This window comes from Pseudochaenichthys georgianus, chromosome 15, assembly GCF_902827115.2.
Source record: "Pseudochaenichthys georgianus chromosome 15, fPseGeo1.2, whole genome shotgun sequence".
NCBI lineage: Eukaryota > Metazoa > Chordata > Actinopteri > Perciformes > Channichthyidae > Pseudochaenichthys > Pseudochaenichthys georgianus.
The window spans coordinates 14,587,083-14,612,239 of record NC_047517.1 but is presented as its reverse complement, the minus strand read 5'-3'; the positions used below and the strand labels follow the sequence as shown (position 1 = coordinate 14,612,239).

General features: G+C 40.0%; 3 protein-coding genes across 3 annotated transcripts; 2 read left to right on the top strand and 1 right to left on the bottom strand.

Annotated features, from left to right (window-relative positions):
• Window positions 1-544: 544 nt before the first annotated feature.
• Window positions 545-6,500, top strand: pkd2l1 (polycystic kidney disease 2-like 1). The gene is made up of 15 exons (XM_034100350.2): window positions 545-876; window positions 1,215-1,328; window positions 2,310-2,437; window positions 2,562-2,815; window positions 2,905-3,129; window positions 3,216-3,444; window positions 3,519-3,689; window positions 3,776-3,957; window positions 4,040-4,160; window positions 4,244-4,342; window positions 4,424-4,545; window positions 4,626-4,743; window positions 4,839-4,972; window positions 5,074-5,194; window positions 5,536-6,500. Exons 1-15 carry the CDS (start codon window positions 603-605, stop codon window positions 5,653-5,655), a joined length of 2,412 nt encoding a protein of 803 aa, XP_033956241.1. The 5' UTR covers window positions 545-602; the 3' UTR covers window positions 5,656-6,500.
• A 98-nt stretch (window positions 6,501-6,598) lies between these two features.
• On the bottom strand, window positions 6,599-16,900 carry tial1 (TIA1 cytotoxic granule-associated RNA binding protein-like 1). Its single transcript, XM_034100351.1, has 12 exons — window positions 16,707-16,900; window positions 16,153-16,249; window positions 15,821-15,919; window positions 15,655-15,709; window positions 15,467-15,554; window positions 13,515-13,590; window positions 13,131-13,239; window positions 11,514-11,609; window positions 11,306-11,390; window positions 10,980-11,103; window positions 9,214-9,443; window positions 6,599-8,774 (listed from the first exon to the last, which is right to left on the bottom strand). The coding sequence occupies exons 1-12, from the start codon at window positions 16,733-16,735 to the stop codon at window positions 8,651-8,653; spliced, it is 1,212 nt and encodes a 403-aa protein (XP_033956242.1). The 5' UTR covers window positions 16,736-16,900; the 3' UTR covers window positions 6,599-8,650.
• A 2,216-nt stretch (window positions 16,901-19,116) lies between these two features.
• On the top strand, window positions 19,117-24,407 carry bag3 (BCL2 associated athanogene 3). Its single transcript, XM_034101018.2, has 4 exons — window positions 19,117-19,376; window positions 21,424-21,759; window positions 21,856-22,197; window positions 22,297-24,407. The coding sequence occupies exons 1-4, from the start codon at window positions 19,179-19,181 to the stop codon at window positions 23,248-23,250; spliced, it is 1,830 nt and encodes a 609-aa protein (XP_033956909.1). The 5' UTR covers window positions 19,117-19,178; the 3' UTR covers window positions 23,251-24,407.
• Window positions 24,408-25,157: the final 750 nt, after the last annotated feature.

Sequence of the window (25,157 nt, the reverse complement as noted above, 5' to 3'; positions counted from 1 at the left end):
ACAAGCCGCACACAGTTGGTGACAACAAACATAATCGAAGTGCAATTAATTGATTTCCTCCATGGGAGCAGGTTATTGGATGAGTTGTTAATCGATAGTGACAACAATGGGCTCAGCATGGAAGTAATTCAGAGGGCGAAACTATTTGAATTGTCTTTTAGCGGCTGAATGATTCCGTCATTATGCACATTGTGCTCCAGCATATCAATAGGTGAATATAAGGGATGAATTTCCTTAGTGTTTTTATAATTCAGCTCGTTAGTGCCAGTTTAAAGATGGGCTGTTATCATAGTTTGTACTTGTATTGTATTGTACCAAATTGCCTACTGCTAAGATGAAAATGATCAAATGAAATCTAGGTGACTTTGTTTTGGTAAACCTTGCTGTGGTGTCTACAACAGGACACACGCACGTCATTGCTGTGTTGGGTCTCCATCTCAAGGCTACAAGAGCTCCAGAAGCAGCTCCTCCCTCAACAGAGCTTTTGTCATCCACTCTTTATAAACATCTCTCCAGCAGGTTTACAGAAACCACTCTGCCTCCCTTCCCTCTTTGATCTGAATACCAGCAGTCCACTGAGGGACACGCAGGTGTGTAACAGCATGAAGTGCCTGAACAACCGGGCCGACAGCCACCTGACCGGGCAGGTGGAGCTGGACAGCATGGGAAACGAAGCCTGGGTCAACCACGGCTACTGTGGCTCTCCTCTGGCCCTGCCTCGAGCTGTCAGCACCATCTACAACCCCCAGCCCCTCTTCCAGGGCTCTATGGACAGTATGTACAAACTGGACACCCCAGGCCCATTCCCAGAGGAACCAACACCCACCGACCAAAGTCTGGTGAAGAAACCAAGAGGCTGCTGCTCTTTTATCAAAGGTGGGAACTCCTTCAGTTTACTTCAGTATTTATTGTGTAATATGTACAGCTAGTTTAATCAGCATGGATAGATGGATAGCGTCACAGATCAAGACAGAACCCTTTGTCTTACAGGAAACTCTCTCTGGTTCTGTCAATTCAACGGATAGTTTTAGTTACCTTGCATTTTTGTGGACGATCTCGTTGGCTCGTCAATTTAGGCTTGGTTTTGAATTGCTAAACAACTTTATGTCAACACCAGGATCAAAGTTATTTTGCATGAAAGGTCTTTAAAATAACTTCTTCAATCATACATCATAAGAATCATAAGAAAATAAATCACTGTAACTTGTCCGTAGGCTTATGGGGCACAACCTTGACTGAAAACACCTCAAACAACAGAGAACTGTTTGTCCGAACCACGCTACGGGAGCTAATGGTCTATCTGGTGTTCCTGGTGGATATATGTCTCTGTAAGTATTCTACTGTCCTACATTTTGCACTTTCAATGTGGATGTCTCTCCTTTTGCAGTTGTGGTAGTCTAACAAGCATTTTCATTACAGTCTTTGCATTAATATTAATATTACCAGAAATGTGATATTCGAAGGAAAGTTGAGAAATGTATTTAAGTTTAGTTGTACATGTGTTTACCTGGATTGAATATATAATAATAATAATAATAATAATAATAATAATAATAATAATAATAATAATAATAATACATGGTATATAGCTCTTTTCCTAATGCTCAAAGACGCTTTACATAAAATCAGAACAGAAGCAAGACAAAGAAAACAAAATATATATATTATGAAACTAGTGGAAATTACATCAAAATGAGTTCCAAATACAAACGGTTTGCTTTTCCTGCATGAATGGTCCATGTGCCTCAAACCCTTAATGCATCACAATGTATTTCCATTAAGTGAATTGTGCATCAGAAATGCTTGTTGATCAATTGTTAAATGCTTGTCACGATGTTTCTGCTTAGGGCACTTTGGACTGTTTATTTGATTTGCCATCAAAAGCTTCCCCCATGCATTAATGCCTACCACAAATGCCCTCCCCACCCATCTGCCTGCAAGCATTGTCCAGCTGAGCATTAGGGGTGAAAAGGACATGGGTACTGCTCCATTGCCATTTAGCGATAAGAGCATTTTGCCTCATCTATTGTTGCTTTGTCTGGGCGAGATGTACACTGTTTGAAGAGGCTATTTCCATCAGGCCGGCGTGTTCTCTCTTCAAACAAATGACGGACTCTAATCTGGATCTGTTTGACCGCAGGGCCGTAAACACAGCAATAAGAACAAGTCTTCAATAAGGACTTGCGTGTCTGCTTCTGAGTTGTCTTATCTTGGACTGTTGAATAGAGCCACATTTATAGCCGAGCCTGTGCAAAGCCAGATAGAAATCGAGGGCCGGCCGTTAACAATGTGCTTACGTTGTCTTTCAGTGACATACGGTATGACCAGCTCGAGCACCTATTACTACACGAAAGCCATGACGGACCTGTTTGTGAATACAGCCAGTGAGAGTGGAGTTAGGTTTCAGTCCATTAGCACCATGGCTGACTTCTGGACTGTGAGTTTTCCTTTAAAACCATTTCCATAATTATTACCAAAGTGAAAATTCAAAGAGAAATGACAATATGAAATGTCTTCTGTGTGCCTTTCAAACGCAATCCAATCTCTCTTTGTATGAACAGTATTCCCAGGGCCCGTTGTTGGATGGCCTCTACTGGACCAAATGGTACAACAACCAGTCCTTGGACAGCGGAGACCAGTCGTTCATCTACTATGAGAACATGCTGCTAGGAGTCCCCAGAATGAGGCAGATCAAGATCATGAACAACTCCTGCAAGGTCCACAAAGACTTCAGTGATGAGATATTTGGCTGTTTCGATGTTTACATTGACAAGAAGGAGGATGACCTTAACTTCGGACTCATCAACGGCACCGCGTGAGATGTTAACCGTTTTCTTCACAGGATTACTTTGGGTCTCCAGTGAGATTTGAGAACTACAGCAATATTTTCTTCTCCCTCTACAGGTGGACCTACCACACAGAGAAAGAAATCAAAGGTTCTTCCCACTGGGGCTTGCTGACCACATACAGTGGAGCGGGATACTACCATGACTTGGGTCGCACCAAAGAGGAGAGCACCATCGTACTGCAGGAACTGGTGGACAACCTGTGGCTCGACCGAGGAACCAGAGCAGCCTTTGTTGACTTCTCCACTTACAACGCAAACATCAACATGTTCTGTGTCATCAGGTAAAGAGCAACGTTGACCCTCTCAATTTTACCCATTAGTTTATACCCATGCATTGATTGACTAAAGTTGTATCCACTTCTTTCAGGTTGGTTGTTGAATTTCCTGCGACTGGTGGTGCAATCCCTTCCTACCAGATAAGGACCGTGAAGCTAATTCGCTACATCACCAACTGGGACTTCTTCATCCTCGGCTGCGAGATGGTCTTCTGTTTATTCATCCTCTACTACATTGTAGAGGAGATTATTGAGTTGCGAATACACAAGTTCTCCTATTTTAATAGCATCTGGAACATTCTGGATATTGTTGTCATAATGGTAAGATTTTTTTTTTTATTTCGTTCGAACAAGTCCTTTTGGTCTCAAAGAATAAAAGTTATTTTCTTTCTTAGCTCGCCGTCGTTGCCATTATATTCAATATTTTCCGTACCATAAAAGTGGACAAGCTGCTCGGCAAACTGCTAGAAGAACCCGGTATCTACGCTGATTTTGAATTTCTGGCCTTCTGGCAAATGCAGTACAACAACATGAATGCAGTGAACTTGTTCTTTGCATGGATCAAGGTAAAGTATTGAAATATTTCACTCTAACACATAGTTAAGGAAAATGATCGAGCACCATTGCAAATACTGTGTGATGTCATCTTTAGGTTTTCAAGTACATCAGTTTTAACAAGACCATGACTCAGCTGTCTTCCACACTGGGTCGCTGTGCTAAGGACATCTTGGGCTTCGCCATCATGTTCTTCATCGTGTTCTTTGCCTACGCTCAACTTGGATATTTGCTCTTTGGGACAGAGGTTGAATCTTTCAGCACCTTCGTCAAGTGCATGTAAGAGATGTTTGAAGTGGATCAGCAGGACATATTTTAATAGAACGACTGATCATACAATTATTTCTTACGTTTTTTGTAGATTCACACAGTTCAGGATCATTCTTGGAGACTTTGATTACAATGCCATCGACCGTGCAAACAGAGTTCTAGGGCCGATCTACTTTGTCACCTATGTGTTCTTTGTTTTCTTTGTTCTACTGGTAAGTCATTTTGTTCCATGAGATGATTGATTTAAAAAGATAAAGATGATCTTCTTCTAATCTCTTATATTTTCGTTTTTCAGAACATGTTTCTGGCCATCATAAACGACACATATTCTGAAGTGAAGGGGGAGCTGTCATCGCAAAAAGACGAGCTCCAGATTACAGACATCATCAAACAGGTAAACACAATGAGACTCATGTTCAAAATGGGAGAAGTGTTCCACAGGTAACAAACAATATGCTTTGTCTTTGTATTCCAGAGCTATATGAAGACATTTACAAAGTTAAAACTTAAAAAAGAGAAGATATCAGATGTTCAGAAGGCGATACGCTCTGGATCTGGAGAAATTGAATTCAAAGACTTCAGAGAAACTCTGAAAGAGTAAGTGATCAAATATCAAAAAGAACAGTATGTGCTAACTTCAGTGTTACGTAACCCTCACCGCTCTGATGATCTCGCAGGTTGGGACATGCTGATCATGAAATTTCTGCGGCCTTCTCACGGTTTGACCATGATGGGAACCAAATTCTAGACGAGGACGAACAAAAGAGGATGACAATCGAGCTGGAGGAAAAGAGGGTTTGTGTGAAAGTCTACAGAGTTTTTACTTATTTCAATAAAAGACACAATTATAAGAATGAGTTCATGATAGTGCTACCAAATTTCTTTGTCAGGATGCTCTTAGCGCTGAACTCAACAATCTTGGGATAAATTACCAGAAAGATGTACTGGAGAAGCCTCCTGTAACATCCAACGACCAGAAGAACCACTCCAGTCCTACCTTTGTGGATCAGGAAGCGTTTCTAAGGTTTAAACAGTTTTTACATTTATGAAATGTCTTCCATTTTCAAAATGTCTCTACAATGGATGTTAACCAATAACTAAATAACCTTTCTCTTACCATGAAAGACTGGGAAGACAGGTTCTCCAGCTTGAAAGCTCTGTGGCGGGCATCACATCCAGGATGGAGCTAATTATGGAGAAACTGGGATTACAAGAGAAAGCTAAAGGGAACAAAATGACACTGACTGTAAGGAAAAACGTCATTAAGTTGTTCCTAAACCTTGTTGTAATGCTTTATTTAAAAGATATTAGGGTGCATCAGTTGATGGAGAACACTGAAAGGAATATTGAAGCTATGTATATTAGACAACATTTAATTTAGCGTATCCAAAGTGTCTTACAATAAGTGCAATCAACCTTGTAAATATGTATTTTGATGGCCAGACGCCTATGACGGAAGATGTCTATACTTTCCATATATATGTATCTTACTTCATAGATATTTTGTTCTTCAGAAAATTGGATTAGACTTTCTCTGTTTTGTTGTTATGAATTTAACATTTTCAACTTTTGTTTACCCCCATCCAGAGTGATGACACGGCCTCGGATGGGAGCGTCCTGGTTTGTGTGGACAGAGAGACGAAGATGAAGACGTCATCGAGGAGACTGGGGGTTCCCCCTAAATCCACATTCAACTCTAAAATATGAGCAAAGAGCTTGATACAGAATAATGGGTTGCATGGAAGTCAGCTGACATGTGAGGATGAAAGAATCCCACGCAACGTATTTTGCATCACAACTTTCCAATGTTCAAAGTCAGTTAAAGCCACAATCTGATCAAGATCTGTTTCCTGGTGATAAGCAGAAGTAGCAGGTGTTTTGTGGACCTTTATTACAGATATCTATTATAGGGTAAACGTTGGCAATATATTTGACACTCTGCTCCAGCTACTCATTTCATGGAAATGTGTAAATACTGTATAAAAACAATTTTGAAATCCCTTGCTTACGAGGTTACTCCCCTAGAGCTAATATAATAAACTGGTTCAGGTTGAAGCTCACATATGTAGAAAACTACAATGTATGTTTTAGATGAGACATGGATGTACTTCTACGTATTATTAACGTTGTGTAATATACATTATTTTAACAGTAGGTTAGAAAAGTTGTGTAATATAATCTGATATTATGCAGGGGATGTACCACCTAACATTAGACTAAGTGACGCTTGCTCTGCTTTAGTCATTTCATGTTTATCAAAGTCCAAGTTCTATGACAGTTGCTCAAAAGCTTTTGACTTCCTTCAGTTAAGTGAGATGTATAGCTATAATAAATAATGTTTATATGGAATTCATTCTCCAATAATAACCCTGTTTCTGTCCAACTCCTAGGCTGACGACACATTATGCTGTAACTTAGCAACACACAAGTTCATGGGCCCATATGAGTAAACCATTGCCAATTCAGGCAATCTGTCACCACCACCAATACACCCACAATGTCTGCCAAGAAAAGGTAAAAAAAGAAAGAAAAGCAAATGTTTTGATGCCGCCTAGTTTATGTAACATTGAGAAAGTACAAACGTATGCTTTGCTTTCAGAGTGCTCTAACATACAATGTATTAGTGTCCAATAAATGTAGAAAAAAAAACCAGGTTCAAATGTTTCCTTTATTTAAAGTCACTTATTGAGTTTTCCTTTTTAAAATGGAAAATTGATTTCATCCTTTATTATTAAACATCACCTCTATTGTTCAACGTATATGTATTATTGTCATAAAACCAAATTGCTATTACATTCAATATTTGAAGCAACAAATGAATTACATGTCGTAAGCGTGCAGTCTAAGCTGAAACATTACCGGCTTCCTGCTACAAAATGGCACACAAACTTAAAAATGGGGGAATCTACAATGAAAAATGATTTTGGTTTGCAATCGAGCCTCTGCCAATGATGTAATTTGAATAAACTGACACACCAATTAAGGCTTATTCACAAATCATATTGCTGTAATTGTATCATGGCATTTCTACCTACAGTATGTACATCGTTTCGTAAGTTTCATGAAGGTTCGTTATCAATGTTTATATTTACACCCTCAGCCAACATGACCTCTGTTTAGTTACACAAAAAATCCCCAAGGTCTAATAAACAAAAAGCGAGAGTGCGCTCACAAGGAGTGTGATATACTGTACAGAATGGCACATACGCAAACAAAAGCCAAATGGCAGGACGTCTTTGTGTAATCCTTTTGTCGCAATAGATTTTTTTAAATACTGCTAATGTTCAGCAAACACTGAGGAAATTTAGAGGACTCAGAAAGATATCCGTTGCTCTGACAAATCATTTAGGAAACCTTCAGATTCATGAAATAAAACATCCCATTTCATAGTTAGTCTAAAACATTGGACAATTCGCCTTGACGTTGACTAAAGAACAATATTTTGATGTCAAACATGATGCAGTTTTCGTCATTAGGGGCTGGTCTAAGGTTGTTTGCAAAAACTCCCAGCTGATAGAAAGAAATGACTATAAATTAACTGAGGTCCTCAACAGGAAGTAAGAACATATTCAAGATTCAATATCTCTCCAGGAAACCAGCCCCCAGATTCAGCACACAGTTAGTTAGCTTTACAAAGATTGGGGGTTAAGCTGATTTTACAATATTTTCTCTATATAGTGAGCACGTGCTGTAGCCTTTACTTCGAGACACGGGATTACAAATGAGGCTAAAACCCATCAAAAGTCTGTAAAGAACATGCTGATCACTCCGATATAAAACATGAAAAAACATAATTTGTTTTGCTTTTAGAGATGTGTATGTAACATTTGTTTTTGTACACAAAATGCACCCAATAGATACCATGTCCCGCTTAAATCTCAAGTTTCTTTACGCATAATGGAAAGGTAGACTCCCGTTCCAGGGCCTCTATTCACAAAGCTTTTCATATTTATCTAAAACAAGCACCACATTTCTATCCAAAGCAGGTTGGTTCATTTTTGTGGGTACGGTCAGTTTGTCGTCATGTTGACCCGCCTAATCTGTACCAAAAACATTTTTGACAAACTGACATAAATCACAAAAATAAACTGCAAAGCTTGAGTGGAATTTTGTACACCGTTGTATAGAATGACAGACCAATGCCCCAAGTTTGACCATAGAGTAAACATATTGACGAGTTTGTAACAAACACTAAAATATTAAAAAGCATATTGGCACACAGAAATCTGATATTGCCATAGTTTGATAACTCAATATTAATATTATAAAGTTTGAGGTTTCTAGGGCTTGTTGTCCTCGTCATGTTCCAGTGAGCAGCTGCAGTAATATGATGGCTTTTAGTAAGTGTGCTTTTAAACCTAAAATAACATGTATGTTATACATTTTTAGTTATGGAAGGGTGTCCTTTAACGTTTATTTTAACAAATGCAGTTGTTGTATTTAGCTCTAATTCAGGAACCCCAGTGCACTTTGAATTTGTAATAATCAACAAATAAACATTTAAAAATTTGAAATGGAAACCGACAATTTACACACAATTCTTAAACTGGTTGTTAGGGAGCAACTGGTGTCTGCAAAGGCTTTGTGAATATGGCCCCTGCCCTTCTTCTCCTACAGCAGGTGTTCAGATAGAAAGAGTGCCGTGTGGTTTTAAAAAGGGTTGACAACATCCTCTTGGTACTGCACTTATGTTGGGGCCAGCTCACTGCGTTTGGTAGCCAGCCATGCTGAAGTTGGCCAGGTTGGACATGACCTGTCCGGGGGGGGCTGCGGCCTGGGCCGACTGAGACCCAAAGCCCTCCACCCAGGCTGGGGACTGAGACTGCCTGCAAAGAGGCCACAAACATCCAGTTAGTATGACTGTGGTGACTGAATACTGATCAGTGAAATGAATCATAAATAAATCAAATATCTACTTTTGACTCTACTAACAAATGCTGGTCAAGTCACCCCCCATCGCTAATTGAGGCACTTAATGACAGAGGTGAAGAAAATAACTTCTATCTTTGATCTTTATTAACACAATTTAAAACCAGCCAGACTAATGTTGCCATGTTACTCCTATCATTCTGCGTTGCTATAGAAACACACTGACACCGTCCAGGTGTTTGTTTGTTTGTTTGTTTGTGCAAACACAGGACAAAGAATATAAAATAAAAGCTTGTGAATTAGGTCTTTAGAGTCCACTACATAGGTAAGTCTTCTGGCTGTGACCATGTCGTCACATACTGTTTACGAATGAATTGAATACACACTCAAACTTACTCTACTCCAAATCCTTGCTGGTTCCACGTCTGGCCGTACATACTGTAGGAGGGAACCTGCCAGCCATTGGTCACATACTGCCCGTACTGCTGCTGCTGCTGCTGTTGCTGCTGTTGTTGTTGTTGTTGTTGTTGTTGCTGCTGTTGTTGTTGTTGTTGTGGCTGTTGCTGTGGTTGCTGCTGTGGATTCGCATAGACTTGATTCCACTGCCCCCACTGACCGTACTCAACCTGAGTGGAGACGGAGAGCTGAAGAGTGAAAACATGCCTTGAAGGTCACAAATTAGAGGACTGCAGCCGACAAAAGTGGCTCCAATGTAATCCTATAGGGCAGGGATGCCCGACCAGTCGATCGCGAGATGCGTCTAAAAATAGAACAGCAATATTCTGTTTTATCGTTCATGTCCTATAACATAATCTTCCTGTGCCAGAATAATGCACTTGAACGCATCAAAGCTGTGTGATTGGCCGGCGTGACCCCATGTGTCGGGGAGTGGCTGGTGGGCACTATTTAGCTGACGTTGTCCCTCCGTGTCAACAGGAGTGACAGTCCGCCCACACACAAGACAGCATTTATGGCAGAAGCAAAAAAGCCGTGGGAGGATGATTATTTTTTTGTTTATTCCAATTCAAAGTCCATCTGTCTCGTCTGCAATGCGAGCGTGGCTTTACCAAAGGGTAATTTAGAGCGGCATTTCAAAACGGTGCACACACGCTACGAGACGGAATTCCCTCCTAATTCTGCCCTACGCTCTTCTGTTCGTTTCGTGCATATGTAACAGAGTTATACATGTGAACACATCATTATAAGTTTGTGAATGTTTCATTCATAATAAGTTGTGAATTTTAAGAGATGAGATTGTTTCATTTAATATTTTAACTTTTGTTTCCCGTGGGAACACCGTCCCGTTGCACGTCTTTTTTTACTTCCGGTATGTATTGTCCACTCTCCGCGGACTGGCCATCTGTAGAATCTGGAGAATCACAGAACAGCCGGTCGTCAAGGGCCAGCTCGATTCGCTGACGGCCGTCACCGCTACTAATGTTTTTAAAAGGCATCATTGACGTTGCACCGACAGAGGTCCGCCGTTTCCCCGCAGCGAGGCTTCCCCCCAGTTGACAGTTCGCTAGCACCCCCCCCTCCCTCTATTTGGACTGGTAGATCTCGGCAGACTGGCAACTTTAAAAGTAGCTCTTGGTTCAAAAAAGGTTGGGCACCCCTGCTATAGGGCAATAGTGCACTGTCAACGTAGTTCTACCTGCATTCATAATGTGTTTGCCACAGACAGGCCTTGATTTTTATCACAAGTGTCTGACACTATGATCAAAAAGGATCCTACAGAGAAATAAAAGCTTTTTCTTTACTTTTTTCTTCCATCCTGTTTGTTTCTTATAAGCCATTCAGACACAAAAGGCTCCATCTAAAAAAAATACCCTGGTGATCCTTCAAATCTCCCATTAGATATAACTACTATGTTCAAGAAGGAAATAATACAACAAATACTGCAAGGCCAAATGAAAATCAAAAATGTAATATAACATTTTTAGTCTGTTCATTTTTTTTTTCTTCATTTTCCAATCATATTTCTGTTTCCATTTCTGGGTTGAGGCTATGCCCCCCATGGGTTAGGGGTAACAACGCCCTCCACCAACCTCTAAGAGATATTTGCTGCACTTCCTTCTTCCTACCCATCAACTGTTTTCCTGTCGTCAAATGCCCATTAAATAAAAATGTTATCAGTTTTATATCAATGACATTTTCACTACCTGAGGTGGAGTTTTTGCCATGTCAGGAGATTCTTTCCCCCAGAAGCACTTCACTATGTGTCCTTCAATGGCTGTGCCGTTCACGGAAACAATGGCATGGGCAGCACTATCATGGGTGGAAAACCTTGAAAGAAAGAACAGCAGAGTAAATGTGTCAAACAGGATCTCTTTAAGATTATTAAAACTGAGCTAACGTTTTAAAGTAACGACAAACATAAAAGGAAAAGGGCTATTAACAGCGAGTCATGGCCTGAACGGCCTGTCATTGAGTCAGTGTGTTTGTGTTGACACCTAGAGGCCAAATGGTGCAACAGACTGAGCTTTACCTGATGAAGGAGTATCCTTTCTCTGGGAACACTCTGATCTCCATTATTTGACCAAACGGGGAGAAGGTCTGACGCATCAGGTGTTCTGAACGAATCAGACAGAGACAAGCTACATGTTAGTCCTCAGGCTATTTGAGTGTATGATAAGTAATAACTGGAGCGTGACTAAGGGCTGTGGTGATGCATCTTTATAGAAGATGACACTTGCCTGATAGTCCCAACTGGATCCCTCCGCAGTACACGGTGCAGTTCTGTGGACTGGATTGAGACACGACGTCATCGAACCTCAGCTGCTTTGAGCCATCTGAAATAAAAACAAACAACACTCATGAAGGGAAGATCCTAACTTTATACGCAAAGTTTATAATTAAAACCCACATCTCTTATCTGCAATTGTTGCTTATAATCAAATGGGATGTATTACAGCTCAAAATAGAGCCTGGTATGGTAACATGTGTTTCTCTTATCCGGTCTGCTCTGGGCAGAAGTGCACTGGGCACACTGCCAGACTTGCGCCAGATAAACTAATGTGAATGATTCAAAGGGAAAAGGAGAGAGGAGGGGTCAGTCTCACAGTCTGAACAGCAAATCCACTTTTATGTCTGCTTGGATATGTCCGTGATTGTCTTTAACAATATTAAGGAAGTAGTTAAATTGCTCACTATGCTGGCAAGAAAAGCCGTTATGTTAACGTGGGCCTCCATGTGGAAACATCTAGAGATGTGACTCGGGGAATAAAAACAGAATAGGGAACTATATCCAGAGGATGACTCTGCAGGAATGAAAGACACTGTGGGAATCTCTTGGAATATAACATCATCTGGTTGGATGTGGATAATGACTAAGGAAAAAAGTGGAGTTAGGACACTGGGCAAGAATATGATCCATGTAACGCATTGTAAAGGTTATTGCAATTTCAAGTTACATTATGCCTAATTTCTTTATTGCATTTATGAAAAAATAAATAAATTAGGGCTGTCAAGTTAACGCGTTAATAACGCAAAAAAAAGTAACGCCACTAATTATTTTAACGCGATTAACGCATGTGTATTTTTTTTCCTCGGCCGCCCCGTAGTTTCAGAGCGCATCGAGTTTAAAATACCATCTACAAGCTGATGCTGACAGCACACACACACACACACACACACACACACACACACACACACACACACACACACACACACACACACACACACACACACACACACACACACACACACACACACACACACACACACACACACACACACACACACACACACACACACACACACACACACACACACACACACACACACACACACACACACACACACACACACACACACACACACACACACACACACACACACACACACACACACACTTGAATTGAAGCGAATATTTGTAATGTTCAGAGGTTGTTGTGTTTAATATTCATGAGGATATTTGTCATTGTTCAAATGATAATAAACATTAACATAAAGCATATTTGTTCACTCATATATTGATAAGAGTATTGCAAACTTGAAAAATATTCCTCTAAGGTACATTTAGAACAGATAAAAATGTTGCGATTAATCTATGGACAATCATGCGATTAATCGCGATTAAATATTTTAATCGACTGACAGCCCTAAAATAAATACATGAAACAGTCCTCTTTAATTATGGTTTGCATAATTGACTTTTTGGGGGAAATGCAATAAAAAGTAAACGTGTAAAAAAAAAAAAAACATTTCCCTACAATCGTGATGTTTCAGTCCGACTAGAATCGGCATGGCAACATGTACTGGCCCACTAAGTGAAACCCTGTGTGGGGGTGCAGTGCTATGCAGGGACTTACTGTCCTGGACACTCTTCGGAGCCGGTGGTTTACGCGTTGCCCAGTTGGTCCTGATTTGGCGGCCTCCGAGCCACTGCCCCCCCATGTTATGGATGGCATTCTCTGCATCCTATGAATCCAAATCAAAAGGAGTTACCTCTCTGGATAACCATGAATCTCTAAGTGTATCTGTACCGTAAATCCGTTCTTAAAATATACACAACAGTTTGTATTTAAGTAATATTGAAACTGGTGATGGTTAAGAAGGAACTATGTAATGTTAGATGATACAAGGAGTTGCGACTTTGATAACGGATGTTCGAATGACTGTAAATGCAGTAAAGTAGGAAAATAAACAGAAAATAGAAATAACCTTCAGTCTGTGTTCTTGCACTGGAGCCTTACCAGTTTGTTGTAGAAGGACACAAATCCATACCCCTTTGATTTGCCTGTCGTCATGTCCTTCACAACACGAGCATCCCTGGAGGGAAACGTAAAAAAACAAAAACACTTCAGTACACTCTCCGCTTTAAACACTTAAAACTAAAAAGGAACCACGCATAACACACTGAACTGAATCCTCTGCTCTGTCCTACATTCATTTCATTAGCTATCCTGACCTTGTGCTGAGCACTGACTCGCAACATAAACTCAAAGCAACAATAAAACAAGCACAAAAACATGCAGTCTAGAGTACTGTTTTTAAATATTTTCAGATGTAAAATGGAAGTACTGGAGCACCACTTCTTGTTCAATGTTTCTCAACAGTAGGTTACTCATTTCAATTCACAAAAAGGAACCAGATTATATAGATTACCATGCATTCTTAAAATTGGACCTTGGTGCTCTTCCTACAAATAGAAATATATAGAAAATATCAAAAGAGAGTAAAAGGAATTAAACGGCATACATGGCCTGTTAACAGATTTCTTTTTTTCCCTGGTCATTTCTTTATCACCAATATGGAGTTTGGGGAGCTGCAAATTTCGAAAAATTGACATTTTCAGAAATGTTGGAAGAGGTTCATTGCACTACAAAAACAACACTATGAAAATGAGACAATTTAAACATAGATTAGGAAGAAAACATAGAGTATTGGGTTGTGTTAATCTAGGATAGATTATGTTAATACATAGCATCTACAAATAAAGACAAATGGAAGGAATGGAATAAATAGAGAAAAAAAACTACATCTGAGTCTCCAGAGTGCACAGTTCCTTGCTGTTAGCCTTCAAGCTCCTGTCCAATCCTATGAGCATTTCTGTAAAATAACCAAAGGGCTATTACTTCAATGAGACCCACAACTAGAAGCTGATCAGGTTCATACACACAGTTTACTGACACATGATCTACTTACCATACCCTAAATATGCAGAGTTAAGCAAGAGTAGGCTACATGTTGGCACTTAAGTCTACAAGTGAGTCACTGAAATAAAGCAGTTCATAATTGACAGGAAATATATTCAATAACGTTAAACTTAGCAAAACATATGATGGCAAGAGTTGGTTTATGGGATAATGGTCCATTACCATGGTAACTGTGTTTAAATGCATGGATGCCGTGAATTTGACAGAATTGAAAAATCAAGATGAAACTGAAATGAATTGGTCCTCCCGAACCTTCTAGAGCGTTAGACGCTACTTCTCATTACTGGTCACAAGAGATACAATGGGCTCTTCCTCTTTGTACTCATTTGCTAATCCCAGATTACATCCAGAGGAAAGCATAACAATCCCAAAACCAGCTCATCGATTTGTCTACCTGATCATTACCAACAAAATAAGTGTTATTATAATTAGGTATTTGCAGGGCTAGACACATATGAGTAGCATCAATGCTCCACCCGTAGTCAAGGCCTGTGTTGTGCAAGCTTTTGTTTCCCCATTTACAGTTTGAGTCCCTTTCGCAATATGATCGCTCATTTCTCCTTTGGTGCATTTAATTTGAATTGACTTTCTTTTGGGTAGGGCCCTTTATGTATGTTGGATATATCTAGCAGTGGAGAGATAATAGGAGAAGAGGGGAGAAAGAGGGGGCAATGACATGTAAGAAAAGAGGGATGTGGTCCCTTTACCAGGGTGCATCAAGTTTCATACAATATCAAACCATTGTTTTTATTCCAATATAATGAAATGATATGAGATCAGAACCTTTGTGATATCAGCTGTGTGGAGCAGTACAAAGACAATACATATTGTATGCATGTTAACATGATAATAGACAGACAGTTGTTTCGGAGCACAAATGTAGAGAATTATTGATATTATAAAGTATCTTAATATTTGCAAACTTTAGAAAAATGTTTGCATTCAAATTATTTTATTGCACGTAAAATAAATAAATAATAAAAACTTACGAGATTTTCCCAAAAGGTATAAAGGCAGCCTTGACATCATCGGTGGTGATCTCTGGGCTCAAATCACCCACAAATACATGGAAGTGATCTAGATGAAGAAAATGATACAAACAAAGATAAGAAACCATTTAATACTCCCTGTTCAACTTAATTTCAGCAGATTAGAAACATAATTGATGAACACTTACTGGAAGTGTCTTTCTTTTGACTACTTGGAGTAGTGGCCCAGTTTACTTTGACCTCCTGTAAGCAAAGAGTTCATAGAGTCTGAGAAATGTTCAACAACACACGCAGATCAGAATTCAGAAACAGTTGTGTGTTGATTTCAATTGGAGACCAAAATAATTGTCTTACCTTTCCCAATATCTTCCTCCCATTCATGGCTGCAAGGGCTGCAGCAGCATCTCTGTGTTCATAGAACTCCACAAAGCAATAGGGATCATTGCTTGTATGCTGCAAGAGACAGATAAAACACAAACGTTCAAAAGGTGGGTAGTAGAAAAACTAGGATATAGCAGCTGCAGCTTAAATCAATGTCTATTTGTATTGTATTCAACAGTGGTGGATTTTTACTATTGGTTAAAGTATAAATTGTTGACGTGGCCACCCTCCAAATGTAAATGTCATGGGAAGGAGACATCAAAAGTAAAAGACATGCATGACGGTAAACAACCATGGCTGCTTACCTCTGTGATCATTTTACAGCTTTTGCAAGGCCCGATCTGGGTGAAGAGCTGCAGAATCAAAATCTCTGTTACATCCTTGGAGAGGTTTCCCACATACCTGGAGGGGAAAGAGTGGTTTAATGTAATGAACGCTGGTCACGGTTACAGTTGAACGATTATCCAGGAAACACTGAGGTGGTACAGACTGTAATGCGTAGATATTCTAGGAACACGTCGCTTATTTCGAGTATTTACGTTACCTTGGTATGGTGAGTTACTAATATGACGTTATAACATTAACATTAGCTTGACTTTCAAGATGGCCCAACGTAAGTGAAGGCTAGCGTTAACTTCACCCGCGGTTGAACATACAGATTAAAAACACATTCGAAATGCGTAATGTTTGCATGTTATCTTATGTAAGCGTACCTGGCGTTAGTAAAGCGTTAGATGTGTGTATTGTATGGTGGTATTTGCCAGGGTTGTAAAGTCAGCGGGTAACGTTAGCTAATTTAGCCACCGGTTACCGACCGTGGCGAAGCTAACGCTACCGTGAGACATTTACATATACTTACAGGGTTTTGGGGTAGCTGTCGTCGTCCATGGCCAAAGCCGACAACAAACGTTAACCAAGTGCTGTGTATGATGTCAACGATCTAGTAACAACAACTAGCTAACTAGCTTAGCAGCTAGCTAACCGGGCGCCAGGGTATACGTCACGCTGGGAGTCCAGATAGCGAGCGTGCGTGGGCGGGTGCGTGTGCCTGAAGAGCCCCGGTGAGGTCAGGGTGAGGTAACGAGAAGCAACCATTCTTACAGTTTTAACAGTGTAAATCATAAAGCCCGTAATAGAAATAATTTGTTTAAGTGATTGGTTTATAATTCAATACAAACGCTCAAACAGATTACACATTCACTACCTTATTTATCACATTTAGCAACGACTTGAGGTGATTTTTAAGACTTTTATTTTGAAGTGGAAAAGTTGCGCTTGTTTTACCCACCGGTGTTCGACGGTTCATGGCAGTTTCTCGAACCATGGGGATCTTTACGGATCTCTGTGGGCACATTCATGTTTGATTCAGATATTCTGTTTTATAGCAGTATGATTCCAAATATTCCAAATATGTATTTTGTATTGTTTTTTTACTTGAACAATAATTGCAGTAACTGAAAGTTAGAAGGAAACATTAATTACTATATTCCCAAATGTGTTATTGTATATTAGCACAAGGGAGCGCCAGAGACAGCTACTTTTACACTGACAGATGCTGTTATCTCGAAGTGTTTTTTAATGAAAAGGGCAACAAGTAAGATTTCTCCTGTGCCATTATTCTATCAAATGCCCATCAAGAATACTGAGAGGTTTTCTGCAGTCACTATTCACATAAAGTCGTAAATGTTCCAATTTCTGTTGAGCAATACGTAATTCCTTAATCCCCTTAACCACCACCTGACCTGAAGTAAGGACAGGTGGTGATTAGCAGGTAAATATAGTCTTTTCAGTGATGCCCCTTGGTGCTATAACATAATTTAAAACAAAATATGTCACAAAGTATTCTGGCAACATGAACCTCATCTCTGAATGAAGAATCTGATAATAATTTTTCAATTTGATTCATCACTGTATAATTGAGTGCAATGACTAAATGCATGAACTATTGTGTCACATATACATGAACAATGTTGGACTGACTGGAATTTAATCTGCTACTTCTCACTATATAATAAAGTATACAAATAATATTCCTTTTGAGAAATGCTTATTGAGTGTTGTTAATATATAATCACCTTTTATAGTACTTGGCTCCAATGGCTATGTTATATAGGTTTTGTTTTGCACAATTTGAACACTTTTTTCAGGTATCCAAATTAATATTCTACCACTGCTATCTCTGCATCTTTGAAAAACCATGTAATGATTTCAGACAGTCTCCAGCCAAGGCAGTATGAGTTTTTTGACATTTACAAATATCTCGTCTGAGGCTGAATGGAGTGTTGTGAATTAAGAAAGATTTGTCAATGGGGGTGTCACAGTGCCCACACTGTCACACACCACAGTTAACTATTGCATAACAAATTCAGAGTTTCCTTGGACAGGATGTATCATGTATGCCTGTTGTTTTGAAGAATCTCGGGATTCCCTTGACTAATACACAGAAAGTTGTTCTCAAGCGGGGGTTTGGGGACGCACAGGGGTCCATGTTTGGGTGTTCAAAGGTGTATATGGTGATGGTTTCCAGAGGGGGAAGGAGTACTCAGAACTTGCACTAAATAAAAGTAGAAGTACCAGAATGTGAATACTAAGTAAAAGTCCTGCAATCAAAAATGTTACTCAAGTAAAAATACAACAGTGTTAGCATCAACATATTAGAAAGTAGGCCTACCAAAAGTAAAAGTATTCAGAATGCAGAGTGGCCCTTTTCAGAATAATATATATTATAATATCATTTAATATAATTATTGATCTGTTTAAGTGTTATCAAAGCAAAGGTGCAGCTAGTTTTAAAGAGTTTGTATACTGCAGGGCATCTTGTGAATTTGCAGGGGTAACTAAAGTCTTATTTAAGTGTTGATTATATTTCAAATAAAATTAATTCAAAACGAAAAAAAGTATTAAATAATTGAAGTGAAGTAAAAGTACATGATTAACCTCTGATTTGTAGTGGGGTAGAAGTAGCAAAAAATGTAAATCCTCAAGTAAAGTACAAGTCCCTCAAATTGTACTTAACTACAGTACTTGAGTAGATGTAGTTTACTTTACACAAACTCATAGTTTCCCCTCCAACTGGAGAGAAATTATGTCCGTTATATGAAGAGAGCACTTTACACAGCTGCAGTGAAAATCCTGCGGCTTTCTGGGAAATTAAATGCACAACAGAGGTTTAATACGAGACTATGTTAGGGGGTTTGCGACATAACAGCTTTGGGAACCCATGCCACAGCGCTGTCCGCCCCCGACATTAACCCGGCTATTTCGAGAAACTTCCAGCCCACTTTCCCACGTCACTTCAAGGAATCTTTAAAGCCTCCGTCGCCTGCATAACATGTTTCAGTACTCGACAGCCAGCAATATGAACGGCATGAAGACACAGTCACCGACACTGACAATGGCCAACAATGACAGCGACCCTCTCCCTCTCGGCTGGGAAGTCAAAATTGACCCTCAGACTGGATGGCCCTTCTTTGTGGATCACCATAACCGCACGACCACCTGGAATGACCCGCGACACGACACGAAGAAGGTAACGGAGAGGCGTGATAAAGTTTGTCAGTGTTAGCGGCTAGCGGCGGTACAACTCTTTATTTCTCCGTCGAGCAGGTGTTATGAATTGGTATGCTGTTAAAGACGTGCTACATCACTGTTGTGTATTAATCTTGTTGACGGTAGGCCTAGTTGGGAACCGTCACCTCCCCCTCACAGACAGCTCAGACGCCTATTATAACGGGTGATCAACCCCGTTATGTTCCAGTGTCATGATCTAACTCTATTATTACTCGATGACTCACCATGCAGTATGTAGTAGACTACCTATGATGAGCTTTCGGTATTTCAATGTCGCTTCTTTCATGGTGAAAAACACAGCGACGTCCAGCTCAAATTAAACTTTTTGCCTTACAAGGATTGAGGCTGGTCCCGTTTACTTTGGACTGTTTGGAGTATAACTGTATGATTGACGCTGCCCGCATATCATGTTCTGCTGGATTTATTACATGTTATGAAAACATACAGGTCTACGGAGAAACCCCAGTTGGCTGAAGTTAACCTCGCAGGCTGCCAGTTGTTAATCTTTCGTCTCACAGACAGACACCGTTGTCCAAAGTTAGTGTCCCAAAGAATCTGCTGGAAAGACACAGCTGTCAGGGGATAAAATTGGTGCAACGGTGCTGGCAGTGTGAAGTGTCCCATACAGAAATGGCAGAGGGCAAAGGGTCGTTAACAGCTACTTCATAACTTTATTTTCGAGCGAAAATGCTACTGGATTACATATAAATGCAGTTTTCTGTTATGTAGACTTCATTACTTGGAGTTAGTGGGTAGATAATTACCATTTTTTTTAATATAACATTGACAGAGTGCTGAAGCTCTGAAGCAGACTTGTTGCTCCATGGCTGTCATTAGCAGGTGTCATGTTACTTGGTACAAAAAAAACAATTCAAAAATAGTTTTTTTGGGTGAAAATTAAATGTTTTCCTGTTAATTGTAATTGTTTGAAATGCTGGCAATTATGGATAGTATAATTATTTCCTAATAATTGAGATATAATGCTGTGATTGATTTCCTGTTTTTACAATTGTTTCATTAGTAGGTCCCCAATAAGGAGTCACTTTCAGTTTGATTATTAGTTGTGCATCCATACACATGTATTCTCAGATGTATGTTCTTTTTTATATGATTAGACTAGAACAGCTGCTAGTCGAAGAATGGGGAAAACAACAGTTTTTCAGCATAATATTATGTAAACACAATTCAATTATTTGACTCTTTTATAGGGGAAAGTGGTCAAACAGTGTAGAAAAACAGTTCCCGGTCTGTGTATGACATAATTATTATTAACTAACTAATAGTTTAGAGGGTGTGCCAAAATATTGTGTGCCAGGTGAAAGATATCACTGTGGTTGTGGAGCAACATATCACACAGAAACATAGATTTTCTGACTGGGAATGAACCTTATTCCATGTTAATCAGAAGTTTATTTCATTTATGAAATACTCAAAGAGGTGATACATTTAGCATCCCCCTGTGGATGTTTCACATTTGAACCTATAACCTCTGCAGTTATCTCAGGACTGAGAGAACTTTCCTATTAAAAATACTTACGTTGTTTGTATTAACGCACATGTTTGTTTAGCTGGACATATTTAGATAATGTTGAATTTATGAAGGTTCATTTGTAAAGGATACATGGAAATGTATGTTACTTATTTTCCTCAACATTAAGCAAAGATTGCTTGGTTAAACAAAAAATAATCTTGCGTTTTGTTAGTTTGAATAGTTTGTATGACTTTGTATTGCTTAAAATAAGAAAATCATCTTCTAACATATTTGATTCTAACATATGTGATGCCTTTGATTAAGGGATTATAATGTCAACCAAGTACGTATTGTTTACAGTGGTGATTTCTAAACTTTTTTTGCGGTTAAATGATTTCTTATGTTTAATCTAAGCATGTCTTATTTAGTGGCTTTCCTTATTGCTCTATCATGTTATTTAAAATAAATTCATTCTTGATATTATAAATATATAATAACTAGCAATTAAATCCATATTCTATTGGCTCAATTTCAGGTCAGGGAAGTGTCATCAAATGGTCCCAACATACCACCAGAACCCAGCCTTCAGGAGACTCAGAAAACCTTTGTGAGGGAGATGAAGCACCCCATTTTGCGCCCAGGTTACGTCCCTATCCCTGTCTTCCATGACGGTGCAGAACTGAAGCAGCAGCAGCATCCATGTTATTCCTACATCCAGCCAACTATTGCACAGAATATCCGGTCGGACGGGCGGACACCTTCCCCGACGCCGGGGCTCCACTGCAGGCCCAGATCACCCCTACATGGATCTACAGATAGCTGCTCCCCTGAGCCTGGAAAGGCCAGCTCGCCTGTTTCACAAACAGCAGAGGTAGGATTTGATTTGATGCTGCAAAAACATTTTTTTTTTTTTGTAAAATAAATCAGCAAATACTGAATTTTTGTTTCAATTCCGAATATTCTTAAGGTTTACACTGCCCCACATCACCAAGCCTCACGCCCCAGCAGCACTGGTTTTCAAGCAGGTTACATCCCCATCCGTGTGATCCATGAGGGTGGAGGAAGTCAAACACCAACACAGGCTCAGTTAAATCCCTCCGTCTACTCTCAGCGCATCCCCTACCCAGAGCACCACCAGCCCCTCCATCGCCATCAGACAGACGAATGGCCCGGCTACTCCGCGGCAATGCAGCCTCCCCGGGAGAGAGCTTCTCCGATCCAACATCGAGATGCTACTTCTATTCACCTCCAGCCTCATATTAGATGCCAGTCACCTATTATAACGCAGGTGATGGGAGAGAGACCGCAGGTAATTATTATTTTTGTCTGTTTACACTGGGATTTATCTTGATTTTAACGTCAGTATGTGTTGACCTAAATTGTGATGTCATCTTTTTAAACTTCTAAGGCTCAGCAGCATGTCCTCACTAGAGACCCGCCCCAGAAAATGGAGCAGGAACAACACACCGCTCAGCAGAAACCCGAGAACACGCAGCTCCCCCACCCATCGCACACAGAAGTTGACTTCCAAAAGCCTCAACAACCTCAACAGTTCCAACAGCCTCCACCTCCGCAACCTCAAAAGTTCCAACAGCCTCCACCCCCGCAACCTCAACAGTTCCAACAGCCTCCATCTCTGCAACCTCAACAGTTTCAGCAACCTCAACAGTTTCAGCAACCTCAGCAGTTGCAGCAACCTCAGCAGTATCAGCAGGCACAACCTCAATCCCCACAGCCTCAGTATCCTGAACAGTTCCCGCAGCCGCAGCAACAGTTCCCGCAGCCGCAGCAACAGTTCCCGCAGCCGCAGCAACAGTTCCCGCAGCCGCAGCAACAGTTCCCGCAGCCGCCGCAACAGTTCCAGCAGCCGCAGAAAGTGGAGCAACCACAACAACATACTGCAGATATCAAAGTACATATACCTCCCAAACCCGAGGCCGAAGACACAACAGTTGTTCCCCCAGAGGTCCCACCTGTGAAGGTTGAGGCTGAACATGCTGCTCAGAGCCCAGTGCATCCAGGCTTGGCTAAAGTACAGCAGATTGTTGCAAGGGTTGCTAAACTGGAGCAGGATGTGAAATGTTTTGAGGGAAAGAAGAATGGTAAGAAATACTTGTTACTGGAGGAGCTGCTGACCAAAGAGCTCTTAGCACTGGACTCTGTTGACCCAGAAGGTCGTGTAGACATACGGCAGGTGAGGCGGGATGGAGTCCGGCGTGTTCAGAACATACTGGAAGCACTGGAGCAGCTGGAGGAGCGGCCATCTAGGGAAATGGCGATGGAGGGAGACAACCAGATGCAGAAAGGAGAGCCCAGAATGATCTCCAAGGAGAATGTAGAGCTGGCAAAGGAGATCTCATAATGACTTCACACTGAAGAGGAGAGCAGGATGACCTGCTGTATATATGATAGTGAACAAGTCGGCTATCTCTACTCCTCTTCTTTCTACAGCATTTGTGGAAGTTGCATGCATTGATTAACAGTGTTGGTATTTCCTGCCATTCAGCACATAATTGATGGTAGCTCAGTGCAATCATGTTTTCAAGCCAATGTTGTTGCCTTCTATGTTGTGCCAACTTCTTCATAATAAGACAGCTGTCATGGTCAAGGTGTTGTCAACAATGTCAACAATGTCTAGTCAAATTGAAGTTGAAATAAGAGGCCTTTATCAATAAATGGAAGAAGAGTTTAAGTATTTTCTTAAGAAGTGTTATGTGTGGCTGCCTTTTGTCTTGATCATATATTGTATGCAGCTTTTCTTAATCCAGTCAGAAAATCGGTTAGTACACAAGTGCAAACATTGGGCTTTAAAGCAGAGCTCAGTCAACAGAAAAAAGCATTTCCCCCCTTTATAGCCACATGGTCGTGTTGGAGCTGCTTTGTCACAGAGCACAGTGAATATGTTTATTAGATGCTGCTTTTTGGCGCATTACTGATTTTGCCATCTTTGCACTTTGCCATCATTGAAATGTATCATGCTGAAAGATCATGGGCACTTCATTTGAAATATACAAGGTTTTGATTGATGTGTTTGAGTGTTTGTATGTGCATTGGTTTACTTGTTATTTCCTTATATAGTATTTTGGTACATTTATGAATGTGTAAGGACAAGTTGAGGTCAGATGTGGACCTTACTCGAGATGTCGGACAATCAGCACCTGGAGGAATCATAGTTTAAGATTGTCAGAATGTATAACCACCACAGCCACAATCTGTAATAACGCTGACACAACCCTTCAAAATGTCAACTGTGAGAAAGTGCCAGGTTCTTAAAAAGATGAAGCAAGGAAATTCCAATCTGTAATTTAAAAAGTTTCAAAAATATTCTTAAGATCTCACTAATCAGTTGTGTCCTAATTTGTCACTGATAATCAGGTAGGGTCTCTGCCGAACCCACCCTTACAAAATGATAGATTGTGGTATAATGTTTGTTATTCACTGTTTATGAATAGCAGACTGATTCATTGTTGAAAGCAAATCACGTTGGTATGTTTGAAAATAAAATTTATTTGACAAGGATTTTGACTAATATTTGGGTTCCCACAGATTCTGCAACATTACTCACTGGCTATATAATCCATTATTTAAATTGTATTGTTGTGCTACACCTTTGGATTTAAAGACGTGTCCTGAAACAGCATTCAGCTTACTTCTTATGTCTGGCTTAGTTTTCAATAGTAAGATTAATGTCTCTGTCTGAGATCAGCTGCTCCTTTCCTTTCCCCTCAGAGCCCAGCTGAGTCATAACAGAACATTTGTGCTGCCTTATTCCTAATTGGGTGTGGACAGCTAACATTTCTGGTATGTTTTGTGCTTTTATGTAATATAAAAATAGGCACATCATTCCTTTTTTTGATAATTGTTTTGCACTTAATCTCACTCATTCAACTGGGATAAACCCGCTGTCTCTAAAAAAAGTGGCTGAAGCTGTGATGTTTTGCTATCTCTGACAAAAAGTATCAACATTTTTTTACTTGCAAGTCAAATGCCGGGTAAAAGCTACATTCCTAGTTATATCACATTTATTTTAATTAAAAGACAAATAAAGCCAATCAAAATGTACATTCTTATTATCACTTTCTTCAGAATGAGGAATCCAATTATCAACATAATTGTGTTTTCAAGATATAACATCATATAATGAGTAAAACATATAATGAACAATTACTGCATTCATTTAAATGATGTAATAGTTTAGTAGGCTATATTAAAATATTTTTATTTGTGTATGTAGGCCTACGGTACCTGTGCCCTTTTGATGACGGGACA